The 19,592-nt window shown below is 37.0% G+C and overlaps 1 protein-coding gene across 4 annotated transcripts; it reads left to right on the forward strand.

Annotated features, from left to right (window-relative positions):
* Nucleotides 1–11,704, forward strand: LOC113679521 (adhesion G protein-coupled receptor D1). Of its 4 annotated transcripts, XM_089210019.1 has the most exons (20): nt 8–142; nt 526–885; nt 1,400–1,494; nt 4,370–4,726; nt 5,069–5,124; nt 5,248–5,292; nt 5,453–5,597; nt 5,977–6,105; nt 6,244–6,316; nt 6,961–7,057; nt 7,199–7,257; nt 7,402–7,528; nt 7,816–7,928; nt 8,370–8,472; nt 8,886–9,033; nt 9,438–9,522; nt 9,628–9,694; nt 9,938–10,020; nt 10,479–10,605; nt 10,848–11,704. In XM_089210019.1, the coding sequence occupies exons 3-20, from the start codon at nt 1,419–1,421 to the stop codon at nt 11,106–11,108; spliced, it is 2,151 nt and encodes a 716-aa protein (XP_089066145.1). In that variant the 5' UTR covers nt 8–142; nt 526–885; nt 1,400–1,418; the 3' UTR covers nt 11,109–11,704. The 4 variants fall into 4 exon arrangements, with proteins under 4 accessions (XP_089066150.1, XP_089066145.1, XP_089066153.1 ...); XM_089210024.1 differs by lacking the exon at nt 526–885 and having other exon boundaries at nt 1–142; XM_089210027.1 differs by lacking the exon at nt 8–142 and having other exon boundaries at nt 693–833.
* The last annotated feature ends 7,888 nt before the right edge of the window (nt 11,705–19,592 follow it).

Raw genomic sequence — 19,592 nt, forward strand, 5'->3', positions numbered from 1 at the left:
TGTAATCGGATCTTTTAGCGTCACCACGCGCATATAAAAGCTAAATTAGCGTCCCTATAAGCCAGAATTTCGCAAGATTTCACCTTGAACAGCAATAACTTCGTCTTTCGTTCCAAACCTTTGGCACAAGCGGGACCGATATGTAAGTGATTTTGTTAGTTTTATTTCAATATGTTTAAGTTTAGTTTTTCACCTTGGGCGATAGCGCACATATGTACTGTGTTGTACAACAGTACAACTAATTATCTTGAAATCAAGGAGTATTTTGAAATAACTAGACGCTCACACAGTAACGCCCACATTTTAGTCTTTGGGCTGTTAATCAGCCGCAAATGGTCATCGTAGCCGATCTTTGAATCTCGAGTAGTTTTAATTTAGCCTTTTATGATTTGTTTATGTTAATTCACGTTGATTGTTGTTATTTTAATCGCGTTATCGACATAAGCACGTAAAGCGTTTCTTTCATGCCTTTCGCACCAAATCAATTAGATTCATGCTTTCGTTATAATATTATTGCAATTTCAGTTTACGATCGTGATCGTGACCGTGATCTAAATAAACACCGTTGATAGTCATCTTGGTTTTCGTGGTTTCATTACGACCGGTAAAATAGTTCCCACATCAGCGACACTTAGAAAACACGCATAGCGACACCCCTCGAAGTTTCCTCTTTCGTCGCAAGCGTCACAATATTGCTTGACTTCCGAAAATCATTTCCGTACGATTTCAATCTCCGACAATGGCGTCCGATGCGAAACGCTAGAGATACAGCGTAGCTAAGGCTTTAAAGACGATTTTTGACGATGGAAGTGAGCGTGGTGGTATGTCTGGTGGTGAGGAATCCTAATTAGACAGAAAACTGGAAAATCCTAGCGAAGAATCGAGGTAAGTAATCTGTACAGTCTTGCGATATTTAACTGCGTGACGCATGTGGTGTTGAAACAGTGTAAAATTACCTTTACTTTTACTTTTCGCGCACAGATCCTTGTTTTTTGCCTTGAGACAAACCTGTAAATATATATTTTGGAATGTAAAGTAATATATATTGTGATCAAACACGATTTGAAGCGACGGAGTAAATAATGTTCAATGGAATTTTAGAACGCAACGGCTCAAATTATCAGCCGATGACAGATCGAATGACGCAGAGTGCGTCTGAACTAAATCAAATAAAATCTTTTATGGAATAAGTACATGGAGTTTTGAAGGCAAAATATATTTTTCTGCTAAGCTTATTTTGTCCTCTTTCAAATGAGATATAGTACTACTCTCTAGTCTAAATACTGTTGACCAAAGAAAAAATAATAGAAAAAAGGTTGTCATCACCTGCCATTTTTTTATGTCTACTACAAAGAGTTAATTTATGTATGCGTTTAAATAAGACCAGTTTGCTCGTTAGTTCAACCGACGGATGGAAGATGAATCAAGCGGGACAGGATTCAACTCGGTTGCGTTTTCAAATGTTACTGACTTTGCTAGTTCACTTCTTTCAAGGTAAGAGCTACTTTTCAGTAATATTCTTCTATGCTTTTTACTGGGATACCTGTGGTAGCCCAGTCATAAAATGCCTTTGTTTTTTTGTCGTCTTTTTTTTTTTTTCTTTCCTCCGCCACAAAATGGAAAAATTGCGCAATAGTACCCAGTGGTCATTGGGCCCTCAACACCATGACAACTAACTGTGATCCAATGAGGGTGAAGGTGTTCACATGCTGATCACGTGTTATCTTGATGATGATTGACGTTGTCATGCACGGACAGGTCCGGGTCACATGACGAACACGAGATTTTTGCTTAAAAAACTCTTTTGTCGGTCGTTTTGTATTTCAACGTGTTCTGATTACGATCACCTGAAGCATTATAGCGCAAACGCTCGAAATACTTACCGACGCATGCACAAATCGTACTGTTCGCGGCCTATCCACACTAAAAGATGTTATTGAGCGGTAATTTTGGACTGGATTGAGTCGCGAATTGTGTAACCGTTGTAGTTTCTGGTGATTTTTGCCGTTTTAAGCTTGCTTTACATCATCACATCATCTACTTTTGTTACGTTGGTAAAATCTGTACAGACATCACACAAACCAACTCGCTCACAAAGTAAGAAGAGTATATTGAAGGCTTGAAATTATATTATGATCGATTTTCATCAAGAAATGGGCCAGGAATTTTCCACAATATTGCAAATAATCGTGAAGGCTGATCGAGGAAAAGCGACTGCGTGACGCTCGGTAAGCTGTAAGATGACATGTTATTATTTACCAGACGTAAAAACTCTTCAGATTCTCAGTCTGCATTTTGTACCCACTCTGCAGTCTCCAGTCTATATTTTGTATCCGGTCTGCTGACTGCATTTTGTACTAACAGGTATCTGTGGCACCAATACAGTTTATTTTTGGTTACATGTATTCGCACAACACACATAATCTATCACAAAATACCTGTGTGTGAGGTAATTCGACATTTTCGTTCTTTTCCACGTTAATACTCTTCTTTCCTTTTGTAAGAATGTAGACCACAAGTAATCCACCCACCCTACAAAAAATAACTCTTGCATGCATAGCATGCCTATGTTTTTATAGCCAGACTTAGCCTTAGCCAGACTTGAGCTCACTATTTCAGTATACTAATCCGACACCCGTAGTATCACTACACTTGATTCCAAGGATCCAGTACCATCCAGGTATCCCAGTTACCCTGCTCACAGGGTCTAGTCTCTTTTAATTGAAGACGAAGAGGATATACGGTTATTATTAATTCAAAACTGAAAGGCAATCAAGCGACATGCCTTTCTTGCAGCGAACACGAAATTTTAGGCAAATTGTAAATACAGCACAAGAACGTTTTTACATAAAAATTTCGTAGTTTTAGATCATTTTCATTTATTTTCTTTTGCTTTTCCTGTTATTTAAAGCAGGTCTCTGTCACTGGTTAATATTTTTCGATTGTTAAATATAACCCTCTAGTGAACCGTTTGTTTTGACATGGATGGTCCTTTAGCGCTAGTATTTGTTATTCAGGAAATATCAAGTGCCTTCAAAACTTGATCCGTAGAAAAAATCTAAAATCATAGACGTTGGAAATGATCGTCGTAACAAAGCTCTCCTCGAAACTCCAGAAGTTTTACGGCATCACTGTCATCTTCAAGCTATTTCACCGCTCTGAATCATATCTACTTTCGTTATCTTATCGTATGCTATTTAACTTCAGCGAAATCCCATTAGTTAAGGATCCGCTTCACTTTATAATCTTTAATCCAAACCCAATCGTAGTTTGTCTCGGATTCGTCTGTTTTGAACAGCAAAAGTCACAATAAGCACACCACTTCGATGCTCCTCGTTACTGCATATGGAACTTTAAATGGACTTTCTGTGGTCAAGAGTTAAAGTTATTTATCCATAATATTCCAGTTCCTTCAGCGTAAAATTCTAAGTAAGAGACAGTTATTGTCATGTAGTTTTAGTATAGGTTCCTAAAAAACGTAAAAAACGGAAATAAACGCTCGACAAAAATGCTATTTATCTATTTAGGAGTGCATACAGTGTCTGCCAAAGATAACCGCCATGCCAATGTCTACACAGTATGACATCACGCCAATTATGTTTCCTAGAATTATGTTTTGGGCTGCATTAGATCGGGGAAGATATATGATGTGAAGTAAATCTTTAATTTGTAGGCTCATCTGTAAAGAAAAATCTCGCGTTTGATAGCAATAAATAAATGATAAAAACTTCTTTTATGTCTCATTGGGAGAAAAATATTCTATTTAATGAGTAGACGGAGAGAAGGAAATTAGTATTGAGTTCAAAATGCAATTTGTATTTATTTGATTTTACTTTTAAATGAACCAAGGATAGTTTTAGATATGGTTTAATGCCCGACTTTAACATTTACAAAGGTATCTAAAATGAGCGGTGACTAATGCATCGTACAGGTGGTCTGCCTTTTGATAGATCAGTTCAATGGATTGATACTAAACGCAGTACAGAGGATATTAAGGTGGTGAATCAGATTTCTAAATGCATCCTACAATAAATCGATTATCTCGCAAAGTTTTAAGAAAAATTTTAAGACGACTTCTACACTTCTTCGAACTGTCGATCTGCCATTTGATTGTCCTTTGGATTGTACCGATTTCGAAGTGTAAGAGTAATTAGTGCGGTTGATCATTCGCTACAATCTGTGGCCTTGCGTAAATCTTGTGTTACCTTAGGTTAGATCCACGATGGTAAAAACATCGTGAAATCGTGAAATTTTTCGGATCAGTCAGGGTTTTTTTTAAATATGAAAATCAGCCTTTACTTAACACTTATTTAAAAATGTATTAATATCTTAAGGCCTAGCTTATGGAAAATATTCTATCACTTTTCAGAAACTCACTCGTCATACAACAACTACCAAGCAGTTGATTATCCTTTTAATTGGACCTCGGCCTTAAGCGAATATCCATTAACATCTGGATTTCCCTTGGCAAGGATTGAAAATATAGAACAATTATGCGACGCTCAGGCAGATTTGTCCCCTGACTCAGATTACTGGACTGCTCTAAAACTCAATATCTGGGATTCGTTTCAATGGGGTTCTCTACCGAACAACTCAGCCAACGTATCCCTAGAGTTTCTGGACAGAACAAAGCCCGTGGATCGTTGTTATGCCATAAGTAAATCTGCGATGAAGCTGAAGTCTATGAACTGCAGCTGTTTACTCCCTGTTTTAACTTCTTACAGTGGTGAGGTCTACCAATCTTTATCAATATTTAGATAATTTTTCTAAGTGCGGCTTTCCTACGAAGATGTTTTTTCTGTACCGGTATCAATTCCGTTAAGAATTCCTATCAGCTCATTCCAATATCCCAAAAGAAACCTTGACCTAACATTTTTGTAAATCTGGGACCCGTTAAATTACCATAATTTGCGTTCGTTTTCACCACTCTTTTATCAGCTAATGTATTGAAATTTAAAAAATAAAACGTTGCGTGTTATTCACTTCTGGGAGCTAAAGGATTACAGCGAGGTGTAGCAAACAAAACACACCCCATTACTAATCATTCATTTTTGTTTTATAATTATAGATAATTCAAGTCAGAACGAGAAGCCAGATTATTCAGATGATTGCCGCCAATATCTGGTAAATAAAGATCATGGTATATTCGGTGGCTTTGTGTATTCGCGAACGAAGATTTACCAATATATGCGTTTAATTCATAAGTTCACTCCAGTGAAACATTTTCTCTTTCTTTCTCTCATGCAGCTTTCAAAGTGCTCACGAAATAAAGAAACTCGTATAAAACTGCAGGTAAAATAAATCCACATACTTCTCAAATAAAAGTATTCTTTCCCCCAACCAAATAGAGCATCATCTGTAATTTCAATTTAAGCAAACTGTCTTAAGACAGCTGGTTGTATTTAGTAAAATTAATCCTTTAACTGCTCATGCTTCCCCCGTTGCATCAAAGGCGTTACAATATTCCTGGTCTTGTGAAGAGCATCATGGTGCATTGATCCTCAGCTGCCTAATCGAGGTCAAACTCCTGAACTGCTGCCAAACCTATTGTAGAGAAGGGAATGCTATTAATTTCATAGATATGGGATCAGGTTTGGGTAAGTACCTATTGTGTCAACATGGGTCGTAATTTCTGTATCATTGATAAAAATGATATGGTTTAGTAAAAACATACGACATGAAAAGAAATAGGAAGTCCTCTTCAATAAACTCGTCAGATTTTAAGTCAAATATTTCTGGAAATCCTCTTAATCCTTCGGTCGCTTAAGATCAAATTCCGAGATGATTGCTGCCAAAATAAAACCTATTTTTTTTGTCTTGAAATGGGTTCCAAAATGGTGGCTGTCAAGATGGCCCCCATCTTGGAGGACGTCATGAATTCTGTAGCGTCATAGCCCACGATAAAAAGCTTATTTGGTAAAGTTAGTCGCTCTCTTTGTACTAATTTTCTGATTTTTCTCCTCTGAAATATCATAGATACTAAGTTGAGAAAAGTGCCGAAAGGAATTTCCACTGATATTGAAATAAGTTTTGATACAAATAACAACAGCAGCGAAAGCCGATTGGTCAGAATTATTATAACCCACAAAGTGTTTAAAGACGCAGGTAAATATTGGGGTTTCTTCTGAGCGCTAACATTTATGATCAGCTGGTGTTTAAAAAATAGCGAAGTTATCGTTTGTGTTTAGTAGGCAAACTTTTACTTACGTAGTATTTATTATTTTTTTTTTGCCATTCTTCCAGGAAGGGTTATCGCAGTATTGTTGCACCAGAAGGCAAGTAATGAAGACAGCCTTTGGACTTATAACAGAAGCAGGTACGAATTTTTTAGTTCAGATGAACCCATTAAATGTATGTTAAGAGAGCCCTTTCTGGATGAGTGGAAAATTACTGCAGTTTGAATTGTTTGTTCTTCAATAGCGACTCAAGGGAGGGCATAAATGGGAGGAGATTTTCATGTGCTAAAACCTTACCGATACCGGTAAACAGCACTTTATATTTAGAAAGCTCCTTTGAACTTTAGGTTTTCAGTTTGCAAATTAACGTTGTCAGATTCTTGAGGGGAAAATGGCAGGGAATGGTCAGGCAATGTCAGGATCTATATTCATGTAAGATTAGCTACTAATGAGATCGAGCATTTTTTGATTGAGTGTCGTAAAACAAAAAACAAAAATACCCTTTAGTAACCAATAAGAACTCAAACTAAAACCAAAAATACCCTTTAGTAACCAATAAGAACTCAAACAAAAACCAAGAAAGCTGCCCAATTCAACTTAAGGGAAAACGCAGAGGACAAAATAATTGTTGTTATTAGTTTTCTGTGCGATTGTTTGAGAGAGTGATGCAAGTTTTCCAGAAAAATCACAATGCAGAGCGAAGCAAAAATATACAATCCCGGATTGGATATTTGACACTCAACTTCTCTAATAATCACACAATTTTGTTATGTTGTCTTTGTAGCTACAGACTGATCTCTGATGTCGTGGGAGTTGTTCTTGACCCTCCCCAGAATGAAACTATTCAAAATAAAATCATCATTCATTTTAGTCACAACGAGGTAAAATAAACTGTATTGTTTTTTGATGCAATTATCAGCTTATGAATTATGATTGTGACTGGGCTTAGATGGAAAAACTAGTATAATTCATCACGTGGACCATTTCACATCATAACGTCATTACGCTTCTTTCGCCGGTAGCCGAGCATTGATCCAAAAGCTGTTGAAAGGAAATGTGTCTTCTGGATAGAGGATTTCAGGTAGGTCATTTTGATTATTCCATCAATCTGTTTGTATATATATCTATATACTTGTTTACATTAGGTGCTCGTGAAAGTTCTTTATTTTTTTCTTTGCCTCTTTCTTTCTTTCTTATTCAAATTTTATGATCAACTGATTTTTAGATCGTCGAACGGTTCATGGTCAACTGATGGTTGCACGGTACTGAATGATTCTTCTATGCTATCGACCGTTTGCAGTTGTAACCACCTTACGAATTTCGCAGTTCTAATGCAATACAAGGACATTAAGGTGTGATGTTATAAACTTTCTTTTCAATTGTCTTAATTAGCTTTCTCGGGAACTAAGAAAAAAAGTATGTGCGTCGCTTATGCACATCCTCCTAAGGTTATTTGTCGTTCCCGTGATTGCGTCTCGAATTTTTTTTTGGCGTTTTCTAAGCTTATTGCATTCTCTCCCTTTATTCGTTTATGGACGGACTAATCATATAGAAAGTTCCATGTTTAACGAAGTCATAACTTGTTAATCATAATTTCCAAACCAGCTTCCAATTTTTATCTCATTTTCGTGATTCTCAGGAGGATAACATTCCACCAGAGCACAGAAGGGCATTGCTTATCATCACTTATATTGGTTGCTCCTTGTCCCTCGTTGGGGAAGTAATGGTTATCTTCGTCTACGTGACATTTATGTGAGTACTACTAAAAAACAAAAAACAAAAGCAAAAAAAGAGGAAAAAATGTCTTACCTATACATGAGAGCAAGGTAAATCTCAAGATTCGTAAATTACTATCAAAGTGCGAGAAATATTATTTAGCAGAACGCGCTAGTTGTCTGGTTTTGTTTTGTTTCTAAAAAAAAATTTGTTTTAAGACGAGATTAGTAATTGAGGAACCATTGCACCAAAATCTCTTTTTTCTTTCGGCTGAAGTTGAGGTATTTTGACACAAAAATACCTACTAAAATCAACTTTTAAACATCTTTCATAGTAATGAAATACAAGCAGAGAACGACCCAATAATATATTACAAACTATATAGGCACCTTTCTTCAGTAGCGTTTGCTCTAGACTACTAGGTGATTGCGAGGAAAAATGTCATGCCCATTTCGTTTATTGAATGCATTTAAACAGGAAGATCAAAGACGAAGGAATCCAAGTCAGGCTAAATCTTTGCACAGCTCTGTTTCTCGCTCAACTAGTATTTTTGTCCGGAATCGATGCCACGAGTAATAAGGTGAGCTAACAAACGTTTGAAATCACATGTTTCTTCGTTCTTCGTAAGCGAGGAACAACGGTGTTCCCTAAATGGCCGTCTGCCCAAGGTGATCACTACTGAGATAGCATCACGTAATTCCCGTTTCGAAAACCAATCCTCTCGAATCTCTTCAGGATAAATTGAGCATCCCATACGGCGGTGTATGTACAACATTGAGAGAGAGTTTCTACTAGAAATTTCAAGACATGTTGTCGCTAGATAGTTGGCTCTCGTTACTTCAGTCTACACTATTGCGTATTTCTAGAAGACGATCGAGTTCCCTTGTCCGGAACCAATTTTGGTCTAAGATCTCTATGAAGTACAAAGTCTCTTGGCCTGATATTTGCTCGGAGCCTCTAATTATCAGCCTACTTGTGGGTCTCACATTTCAGTCCGTGTGCATCTTAGTGGCTGTTTTACTCCATTACTTCTATCTGGCAGCGTTTGGGTGGATGCTTCTGGAGGGAGTTTTCCTGTACGTCATGATTGTTGAGGTATTCAACACAGTGGACATGCGATACTTCTATTTCTTTGGCTGGGGTAAGAAATGTAACAATATCATTGTTACGGTGATGAAAATATTGACGATGATATCTACTTATCTACAAAATATCGCACCAGTCATTATTAGCTACAATTGAAAAGAGAGATATTACTTGGTATAGCTCTAGAAAGCGATGCATGTTTCAAGTGGAAGAGAATACTGAGGCCAGTACAACCACTGCAACGCATGATAGGAACGGGCCTTCTTGTATTCTGGTTGACCGTATTTTGTCTGTTGTTGTTTTACTTTTGTTGTTGTTGTTGTTATTGTTGTTGTTATTTTTTCGTTGTTATTGTTTTTGTAGTGCTCCCTGAACCTGTTGAGCTGATTTTAATATTTTAGACTCTTGTAGGCCTATGTGTTACTAAGTTATTGAGCTGCTTTCATTCTTATCCTATAGGTTTCCCTATCATACCAATAGTTATTTCTCTAATAATTGGCTCAAGCGGTGAAAAAGGACTTGAGAGTTACACAAATGAAAACTTGTAAGTACTCAGCGTTTTATTCTTCATTATAACTTTTTATTTTCATTAGATAATGACTCATAAGCTGCGTTTTTAGACAGCTCTGTCGTCTGAATTAACTTTCAGCTGCTGGTTGTCCTTCCAGAAGCGTTTGAGCTGGGCCTTTATTATCCCGGTGTTATTTGTGACAATTGTAAGTCCACCGTCTCTTTGCTTTCACTGTTATCTTAGCTGATAGCCGGAAATGACAAACACGAAGAATGCATAAATGAATAAATGAAAGAGGAAGTGAATAAATGACAGAATTAATGAATGCGTACATCATTTTCTGACTGACTGACTAACTGGCTGGCTAACCGACTTCGTGACACATCTATTATGATTGCCCTCTAGACAATTGGTAAAAGTCTTTATTTTGCTATTCTCATTTGTTAAGATCAACTTTGTAATACTCATGGCGGTGTTGCGAGAAATCAGAAATCTTCATGAGCCTAATCCTTCTAAAATGAAGACCTTCAGGTATGTTTTTGTAAGGAAGATCTCTCCTTGGAGTTCCAGAGGCAAAATGCCACCCAATGATCATCTTTCTTCAAAATATGCCTTCTCTTTTACTTACAGAAATGAAATACTAACTTTCTAGGAGAATTATGAACTTGTGCTCGTACAGCTCTTAAATTTACCTAAATCAAAGGTTAATCAGCTAGGAGATCTGTTTGTTGTTGTTGTTGTTGTTTTTTTTTATGAAGTCTTAGATGAAGTAGTTTGACAAGAAAAAGCTTTTTTTCTTTTCCTTGGACCTTCATGGATTATTCGCAAAAGAGAATCTTTTCCATTATTCACTCAAGATTAAATAGAGAGTTCGAACGATTTCTCTTGATTCCAACTAAATAATTTCCCATGCCAAATGTATATGGCATGGTATATCTTCAGAAGAAAATTTTAACGTGAAAGCAGTTTTTCGTTTTATTCCCTTTTAGAAAAACTCTGAAGTCATTTCTTATTTTAAGTCCTCTACTGGGTTTAACGTGGGTATTTGGTCTCTTGGCTGTAACAGACGCAGGATTGGTGTTCCAGTATGTTTTTACCATTCTTAACTCTACGCAGGTCTGTACCAATTACGTATACGCATGTCTCTTTGGTCAAATGGGTCTGGGTCTGAGTATAAGAGGGCTCTGGCCGGGGAAAACCATTTTAATCCCACACTTTATTTATCGATTTGGATCACGAAGCCTTTTGTTAAGAAAACAGTATGTTTATTTCATCGGATTGAAAATTAAATTTATACAAGGAATTATAGTTCAATGACGGAACTTTGTCAAACGCAAGATTTCCTTTTACTTTTGTAGGGTATGCTCATATTTCTCTTGCACGTGCTGAGAAACAGTGAAGTTCGTGCAGCTTTCCGTCACAAAATGCTGAAATGGAGATTCAACACATTTCACAGGAGCTCTTCCGGTCGTAGTCAGGCAAAGGTGTATGCACAGTACGGTGGCCAGCGGAAGCGGCAAATAGACCCTGAAGAAACTAAAAAGGAGCTGAGTCATAACACAACATCAAAAGAGCAGATAGCATTTATCACAAGGCTACCTCCTCCGAGCGTTCACTAAATCCGTCTGTACATTTTCCAACATCATTTTTTTAACTCTTAAATCCTTAGGAGTGACTGGGATCTAATTTCTCTGTATGCAACACTGCTCAATCAAACATTAAAGAGATTTAACCATTCGAAATTCTCCCCATAAATGTTAAAGAAGTCGACAACCATGCCGCCATTATTCAAAAGAAAATAAGAGCCAAAACAAAGCCACAATACGAGAAAAAATGCCCTTTCATGTTGCTCTACTCCTAGCAGCTGCTTAGATAGATCGCCAAGTGGTGTTACAAAATGTTACAAATCAAAGTGCTCCGTGAGCAAACTCGTGAATTGACAGATGACCTACATGATTTTTTGGATTATGTTTAATGTTATCTGGTTTAGGGAATTTTTGAGGTTGATTGTCATATTTTGAGTACGAGCAGTAGTTCAGTGTTCGCTAATGTAGAAAAGAAACAAAGTAACGTTGGGATAAGAGGGCATTACAATTGAAATGATCATGCTATTACATTTGATCAGGGTGGATGATGTCATGTGTTTTAAACATATATCATTTTTGTTTCTGGTTCAAAAGAAAAGGTTGGAAGTAAATATGGGTGAAAAGTGAAATTTACTGTCTATCATTGTAAATATTGGAAAATCAAGGCAATACTGTCTTAATGAAAACATTAGTGATTCCCTCTTTATCAAATGAGACAAACGGGAACGAGTTTTGAGTGATATAACTAAGCCCAAACTGCCACCGTCATTTTGGATTTCCGCCTGGGTAGATTTTGGTCGCGTGCTAGGCAACATTTAATCAAGAACAAGATGAATTTCATTTCAGGCCAATATATCAATTTTGTGGTGTATAACTTTTGCATTTTAGTACGTAATATTTATTTTGAATCTTCAAATTGTCTTGAAACTTAAAAGAAAATTGTTCTTTAAAAATTCACTGAAAATCGGTAGCCAAAATTATTTGTTTAGGTGTCATTTGATTTTCGGGTTAACCTGTAATTTCGTTAGTCGCCGACACCTTATGTTGCTTCACACAGAAAAAATACACGATACGAAATGTAATGATCGATTTTGTCCCCAATCTCACGCCATAACAGAAAAAGCTTTTGAACACCTGTATACTCCGCAGGTTCCGGAGGTTCCGGATCCGGGGCCAGCTGATCCACAGTTTAGCAACACCCAAGCAACCAATAGCCTTCATCTACTTTTGCGAAAGAAATAAAACTCATTTTTTCTTTATGCACGGATCAATTTCAAACCGAATTCGCTAGTCCTATTCCAATGCAAAAGCCTGAGTCATCTTTCTCAATTTCGAGTGAAAAGCAGTCAGTGGAGGCTGTATCCTGTTTTGTTAGCACTTTTTTGAGGAAAAATGATCGCGTAAACGTGAGCATTGGTGGGGTATAAACTTCATTTCTTTTCATTCAAGGTTACCGGATACCAGACTAACAATTAATTTTGATTTTAGGGTCAATAGATCAAAGTTTAGGGTAACTGCAATCAGAACTCCCATCTTCAAAAAATAAATAGGAGACAACATGAAATTAAAATAGTCAGAACCAAGTTATATTCATGGAAAACGATGGCTTTTCTTTTCTGCCAGAAATCTTAGTAATAATTGCAGTACACGTATTTTTTTCTTTTCTTTTTTTCTTCTCTTTTTTGATTTTTTCTTATGAAAGCTAATTTCTCTCTAGCTAATTTTGAAGGCTAATTACCCTCTAGAAGGGAAACAGAAAACCTACAAGCTAAGAAAGTGATGTTATGTAAACGTTGCAAAACGGTTTTCAGGTCCAAATATATTTTATCTCCTGGAAATTCTCCGTGTCGAGAAAGGCATTTCTCCAATATTAATTTAATTTAATAGTGTCAAACAAAATTACATTAAACAGTGAATTCGTAGAAGATTTAAAATCATGTTCAGAAATCTCGACTGCAAACTAACGTTTTGGAGATTTTAATGGGTCATGGCTTTTACGGCCATTTTACGGCTAAAGGCTGATTTCTTTCCGTTTAAGTTAAAAGAAACCATTTAACAGTTGACTGTTTTTTCACGACTAACAGCTCATGTCAATTTTTATACCTAACGGCTAATTTTTTTTTGCCATTTAACGGCTAACGGTTGAGCTCATTGCGAACATCGTTTTATGACGTGTTAAGCATATTGTATGTGTGTATTTTTTATATACCGCACATATCACATACTGTCTCAAGGCGGTTTACAATTCTAATTGAGTGAGATCGAACGTCAGCTTCTAAAGGCGCCTCTGGCTGCCGCTATCAGTCCATATTTGATCTCACTCACCCACCCAGCCCATGCATGAAATGTACAATGAAACAACAGATAGACCACCACACCGTGAACTACGCCCCCTACTCTTTTCGACAAGTGTGTGGGTTCTTTAACGTCCCCTGCTGACCATGTAACACTGAAGATGCAGGAGACGGGGCCTACGGTTTATAGTCCTTATCCGAGAAGACTTGAATGTCTAACCATTTGCTGGTACAGTTACAAAGGCAGCACATTCTCCTCAGTTATTTTAAGACCCTGAGTGTTGGTCCGGCCTGGGGCTCGAACCCTCGACAGACTGGCGCTCTACCAACTGAGCTAACCAGGCGGCGGTTTTACAATGATATTAATCACTAAATAAAAAAAAAAAATAAAAATAAACGGCTGTCGTTTAAACAATTATTCAGTCGCCGACGTTTGGCTGCCTGAAGGGAACAACAAACCACTAGCCCTAAATCTTTTACTATGGAAGAGAAAAACAACATTGCTACCTACTCTCCCGCAGCATATGCGAACCCAAAGGGGTAAACAAACAAAAAAACTAAAAAATATTCACAAAGAGGTAAATTATGATTAAATTCTCTGTGGTTCAGGACGTACGTAGTAAAGTCTGCATTGATTTATCATTAAGTATACCTAGTATATGGTCTGTTTATCTGGGGTTTTTCCGGGCTCTTTATGGAATATACCTTTAGCCGAAAAAACCACACGAGACACCCAAATCATGGCAGAAAACATCTTATGTTTTCCTGTAATTTTTTGCAATAAAAAAAGTCATTTTCTCACGAGGCTAATTCGAACCGTTTTTACCATACACACGTATTTGTTTCCCACATCCGACTTTAACGAACTTTTAAACAATATGCTTTGTTAGAACGGTACAGTGCGGATACAACAGCCTCGAGAGGTACGTGTAGATGTTGGATCGGTACTTCTTGCATGCATGGTGAGTAAAATATGCACTATGTTTGTTAAAACGTACCAAGAAAAGTGGATCAGCTTAGATTACAGCAGGCTTTGTTAAACGATTGAAAATGACCGTATACTGGTAAATTTTTAGGTTGCAAATAGTCACGGTGGGGCGGATGGTGGGGCGACTGTAGCTTTCGTATCCGTAGAGTGACTGTTTTTTCCTATATATTGCTTAAAACTGGCGAAAGATATATTAAATTAGAGGCTTGCTGTGCGATGCAAAGGTAATGAGAGCATTTGTAACCTGATATTAACGTCTAAAGCCTACCGCGCCGTTGAATCATAAAGAAAACTATCGTCATTTGCTCGTTGCTTAATGTGCGTGTATTTAAATTTCGCGCCGCGTGAATAAGATTTTGTTCCTGAGGTACGCAGATAGGCTCATATTCTCCTTCCTCTAGCGTGTGATTTAAACCTGGTAATAACGTCGGAAGCCTCGCGCGTCGTTAATTCATTTAGTTTCATGGGTATCATTCTCTTTCCGTATTTCAATTCAACGAAAGGAGTTAAAAAAACAATGGCGAGTGGAAACGGTCGCATACACTCGTCAATTTCTCCCATTTGACATGACTGTTCAATCCGAGTATATCTAGATTTCGCACTTCGTAAGCAAGAAAAATTGAATAATCTCCTCCCACAATTTTTTTTTGCGTTTACATAAGCCAACATCTAATAGATACCTATTCATCCTTTTGTGTGAGAACAGGAGGTGAGATTTTTTTCGCGTAGTCACGTTCTACTAGTGTAAATGCTAGGTGTCCTGTGCACTAGGCCCAGTCTGCGCCGAGGTGTTGTCATTCGACACTAGGTCAAACCTCGGCATACATGTGCTTTTATCGCTTGTTATTTTCGCCTTTATTTCTCGGATAAGGATCGTTTAACTAGTCTCACATCGAAGGAATAGAACATTACGGAAGCATTACGGATATTTCAGCAGTTTTCAAGGTTACGGATAGAGACACTTGCTTGTTTGTAAGGATTTCTTGTACGGTATTGTTTTCGAACGGTGTGCTGAGCGTAGTTGATCGGATCGAATAAAACGTGGAATTGACATCGAATTGACGGCTGTTACAACTAGTTTGTTTGTTTGTTTGTTTTTTTTTTTGCTCAACAGGTTACGTGTATTCATTCACGTCACTGGCGCCGTCAGATTCTTCCATCAAATTATTGGGCAATCAAATTCCGCGGTACGAAAGTTATCCTATTTTCCTAGTATGCATAAAGCGCGGCGCAATCGCCTCCCATAATTTGCTCTCGCGCTATATTGAAAACAAACATAACGTCATAACGTCCGCATTCTGCAAGGGGATATTTGGGAAAACTGTTGATAGCTTTATAATTTTAATAAAGACTGTTAGAATCCGTCGTAAAACTGTATTGGTTAAGACCTGTTTTTTCCTCCGGAATAGAATATAAAACAAAACAAAACAAAATTCGCAACTTCTCCATTGTGAGACTTGTGAGTAAAAATATCACACCCTCGTCTTGCCGCGCGTTTGATTGAAAACGAGAATAACTCAAAATAGACATTCTTTCATTCATTCTTCTGATCGTCGCATTCAAATGATGAACGTCATGATTGATTTGTTTGAATGACAACAAACTAGGGTTTTACCAGATTAAAAACCCGCTGAGTCAAAAGAGGAACCCAGTGCGTGCTATGTAGCTTCGATCCGCACCTTTTTTTTTTTCTCTAAGCCTATGTACCCACTACAATAGAGTAAAAGAGGTAAGTTTCTAAAGAAACTGACATGGTGCTGCGTCAGTGACGTGGGGGTTGTTGCAAGAATTTTATTTCATCAACTTAGTTTATAAAGTGTATGGCCACCGTCAACTGAATCTAAAGCTGACGTTTGACCGTCAGCCCTTACACTCGAAACCAGTGATAAACAAAAAAAACGAAATCAGTAATATAAGGAAAACTGACATTGTCTCTCTTTGAAATGTTTTTTTTAAAGATAAACTTAGTCCTCCTAATACGGATCATGGTGGAGATCAAGAGGCTAAAGGACGTATCTGGAGTCTCAGAGACTCATTCATGCAGGTACCACTCGCTCTAGCAGAGTTTTGTGTGGTATCATCGTGTACTCTTTCAAGTTTTCAGTCTGTTTGTGTGTGTTGGCCGAAGTATACATTTACATTTTCACTTTTAGCTTTTTATCGTATGGTTTCAGTGGTATCTATTGTTTGATATCAATAAACAATAAAATCGTTTTAAGGCACTTGTTTCATAAGATGTAGCTTGTTTTTTTGAAATTTACTTTATTACCTTTCGGTGTTGGACTTGCCGACTTAACAAATATATCCTACGATGCCGTGTGCTTGTTCAGTTATAAATCACAGATGAAGTTTAAAAGTGGTAAGAACAAAAAAATTGGCACACAAGGCGCAGCCGGGTGTGTAACTGGTGTTCGTACAACAGTTTTTTTACAATCTGTTACTTTACAGACCCACCCCAACATAAAATATATTTGTTTTGTATGATCAAAAAAGGAAAGAGTTGTTAGTCCTTAACAGGTTTGTAAATCTAGATCTTACCCAACTTTACCCATAATTTTTAAACTGATTTCTTGCAGTTCACACACCGGTCTGCTTAGCCTCGTTCCCTTCTGATTTTACCTCGAGCTCCTTATTTTTAATATTATATTATCTTGAATACTTTAAAAGAAATATAAAGAATTAAGTACAGTGGTTTCCTTTACACTTTCACGCGCAACATCGATATACAATTTCCCCGCAATGTTTGCAATAATTTGTTATAACTTTTAGCCCTGAGAATTTTGTTGTTGATCAAACAATATCTCCCAACTGGTATTTATCTTATTACTCGTCATATATCTGTTTGAAAATGTATTCATACTGTCGGGAGAATTCTTTTTGATAAATCCTGGGATAGTGTTCAATGTGTTTTCAATCTGTACAGAAAGTATCTTTAAACTTAAACTCTCCGAGAACCTCAATCATCAGGGCTAATAGCAAACAAAACCGCCAAATCAAGGCAATCAAGAAATGACTTTTTAACATTCGTTAAACTTTTCATTGCGTGGAGTGATCAGGTTTAAAACAGTTTGATAATTGAAAGTGAGTTATCGCAAAAATGTAAATGTAGGATTGACGCTCGGCATGGTTCATTTTAAAGCAAGTCATATCATGAAATGAAGATAAAACAAATTGTAAAAATGTAAATATGGAACTGACGTTGTTTGTTGTTTGTTCCGCTGTTTTCTCTCGCGATCACGAGCGCAGTGTTTATGTTGAGAAATAGAACTAAAAAATGATATTTGGACAGTTCGCTGTAAAAGCATTTACTAAATTTTCTAATACATTGTTTTTAATATATTAGCGATATGGAGACGATCAGTACTTTGACTGCAACGAGGGACACGCATGCCCCTGAGAACTTAGCGTACGTGTACACATGCGTTAGCCTTATCCTCTTTCAAGATTACTTTTTTAACCTCTGTCGGTTTTTGACAAGAAAACTTTTTTATCAGAGGGAAAGTCACCAGACAGTTTATATTGTTCTTAAATCGGAGGTTAAAATAGTTTGTTGTGAGGAAACTAGTCAGTCTCTTCCTTGAAATTGTCGATTTTAATTTGATACCGTAGTGCACGGTTTTTTATCATAATAAGTCATCTTTGTTACTCAAAACCCATTTCCTTAGGGGTCGGCATATTGATATATTTTGCATTAAATGATGTCCATAGGGAAATACGTTTACGTCTCCAGTTCTTCTGATATAACCTGATTGTATTAGGTAATAAAAATTTACCTTCAAACTGAAATAGGTCAGAGACTTAAATCGTTATGTAAAGAAAAATCAAACTTTCTTCTGTTGCGGCAGTATGTTTTAGGGGAGAAAAAAATTTGTAAACGTGACGCAATAACTGCCAAGACATACGTTAAACCATATTTTTTTCCTCGTTGTCAGTGTCTGCAAAACATGAAATTCTATGCCGTATGAGCATAAAAGCAGAGTCATCGAACTGCGTCAACAAGTGCTCGGGTTACATTATCAAACTATCTTTATCAACCACCTTGCCTCCCACAGGAAATGCTACAAAATATCAATGATGATGTCAACGATCGATTAAAACAGCACGTTTTAAACTTGCATTTAGGGTAAAAGTCCACTAGAGCCTGGATTTCCCTTCCAACAAGATGTGGTGTTGTTCAGTTGAATTTTACTTAGTAAAGTAGAATAATCTTTATCTCTTGAATCCACCGAAAGAACAAAACCCTTTTTGATTAAATTAATGATCAGAACTGAACGAGAATGAAACGCGGAACTCGGCGTTTGTAAGTTTCCAGAAATTGCGAGTGTTTATTACGTGCATGACTCTTTTGAAAGTTCTTCTTACGAAAGCTTTTCTTCACAATATAATCATTAACTCATATCATTTTTCACCACCATTAATAATTTCTTTCTGCGTGAAAGTGTTAAGGAAACCAGTGTACTCAAACAGTTTTGTTTTGTATTATATGTGTAATGGATTTAATTACTTATGTCGTTTCACGTATTCGTATTTTGAACAAGTCATAGCTCCAGAAGGATACGTTTTCAAATAAAAAATGGTATCGTTCTGCATTGTAATACTCAAGTTAAACCGATTTCTGTTGCTCTGAGCATGACTCCACGATGTTGTAACGAAACCAGCATATGAATGAGTGTGCTATTTTTTTTTCAGTTTACATCATGGAGTAAGAATCACATGTACACTGGCTAGATTGTGAAATGACGCTGTACTTTAATAACTGAGTCGTCGGGATGCGATCATAAATATGATAATGGGCCAACTATTCTCTTGGTTCACAAACGTTTTTTATTTTGTCTTTCTTATTCTCTATTATGCATTGTTTTCAAATTTATTATTTTTCACCATGCAATCTGTTGAGAAGCTTAAAATGACTTCGTTCAGGGTTTAGAACACTGTGCACTGCGTTAGTGCTTTCTGAGCGTGTGCTATATACCAAACATGCAAAAGTATAACTCGGAATGCTGCTTCCTTGTTCTTACTCATCGAAATATAAACAATAAGTCTGCCCAGAAGGTTCAGGTACAGAATATGTTTATTAGCATGATAATGCAGCCAAAAATAGCTGATGTAGGAGCCATTGATGCACAACTTGCTGTCGTAAATAAAGCTTTTGAAGTTATATAACAACTCTAACTGGAAACGCAAGCAGGTGTACTGCAGAGTCATACATGTGTACCATAACGCAAATGAAGTTTC

The sequence above is a fragment of the Pocillopora damicornis genome, chromosome 1 (assembly GCF_964200805.1).
Source record: "Pocillopora damicornis chromosome 1, jaPocDami1.2, whole genome shotgun sequence".
NCBI lineage: Eukaryota > Metazoa > Cnidaria > Anthozoa > Scleractinia > Pocilloporidae > Pocillopora > Pocillopora damicornis.

Bases quoted from the DNA above. Each gene is read 5' to 3' on its own strand.
- LOC113679521 (XM_089210024.1), top strand. From the start codon at position 1,419: ATGAATCAAGCGGGACAGGATTCAACTCGGTTGCGTTTTCAAATGTTA. The intron at 5,293-5,452 runs GTAAAATAAATC...GTTGCATCAAAG, and splicing joins AAACTCGTATAAAACTGCAG to GCGTTACAATATTCCTGGTC. The intron at 8,473-8,885 runs GTGAGCTAACAA...CTCACATTTCAG, and splicing joins TCGATGCCACGAGTAATAAG to TCCGTGTGCATCTTAGTGGC.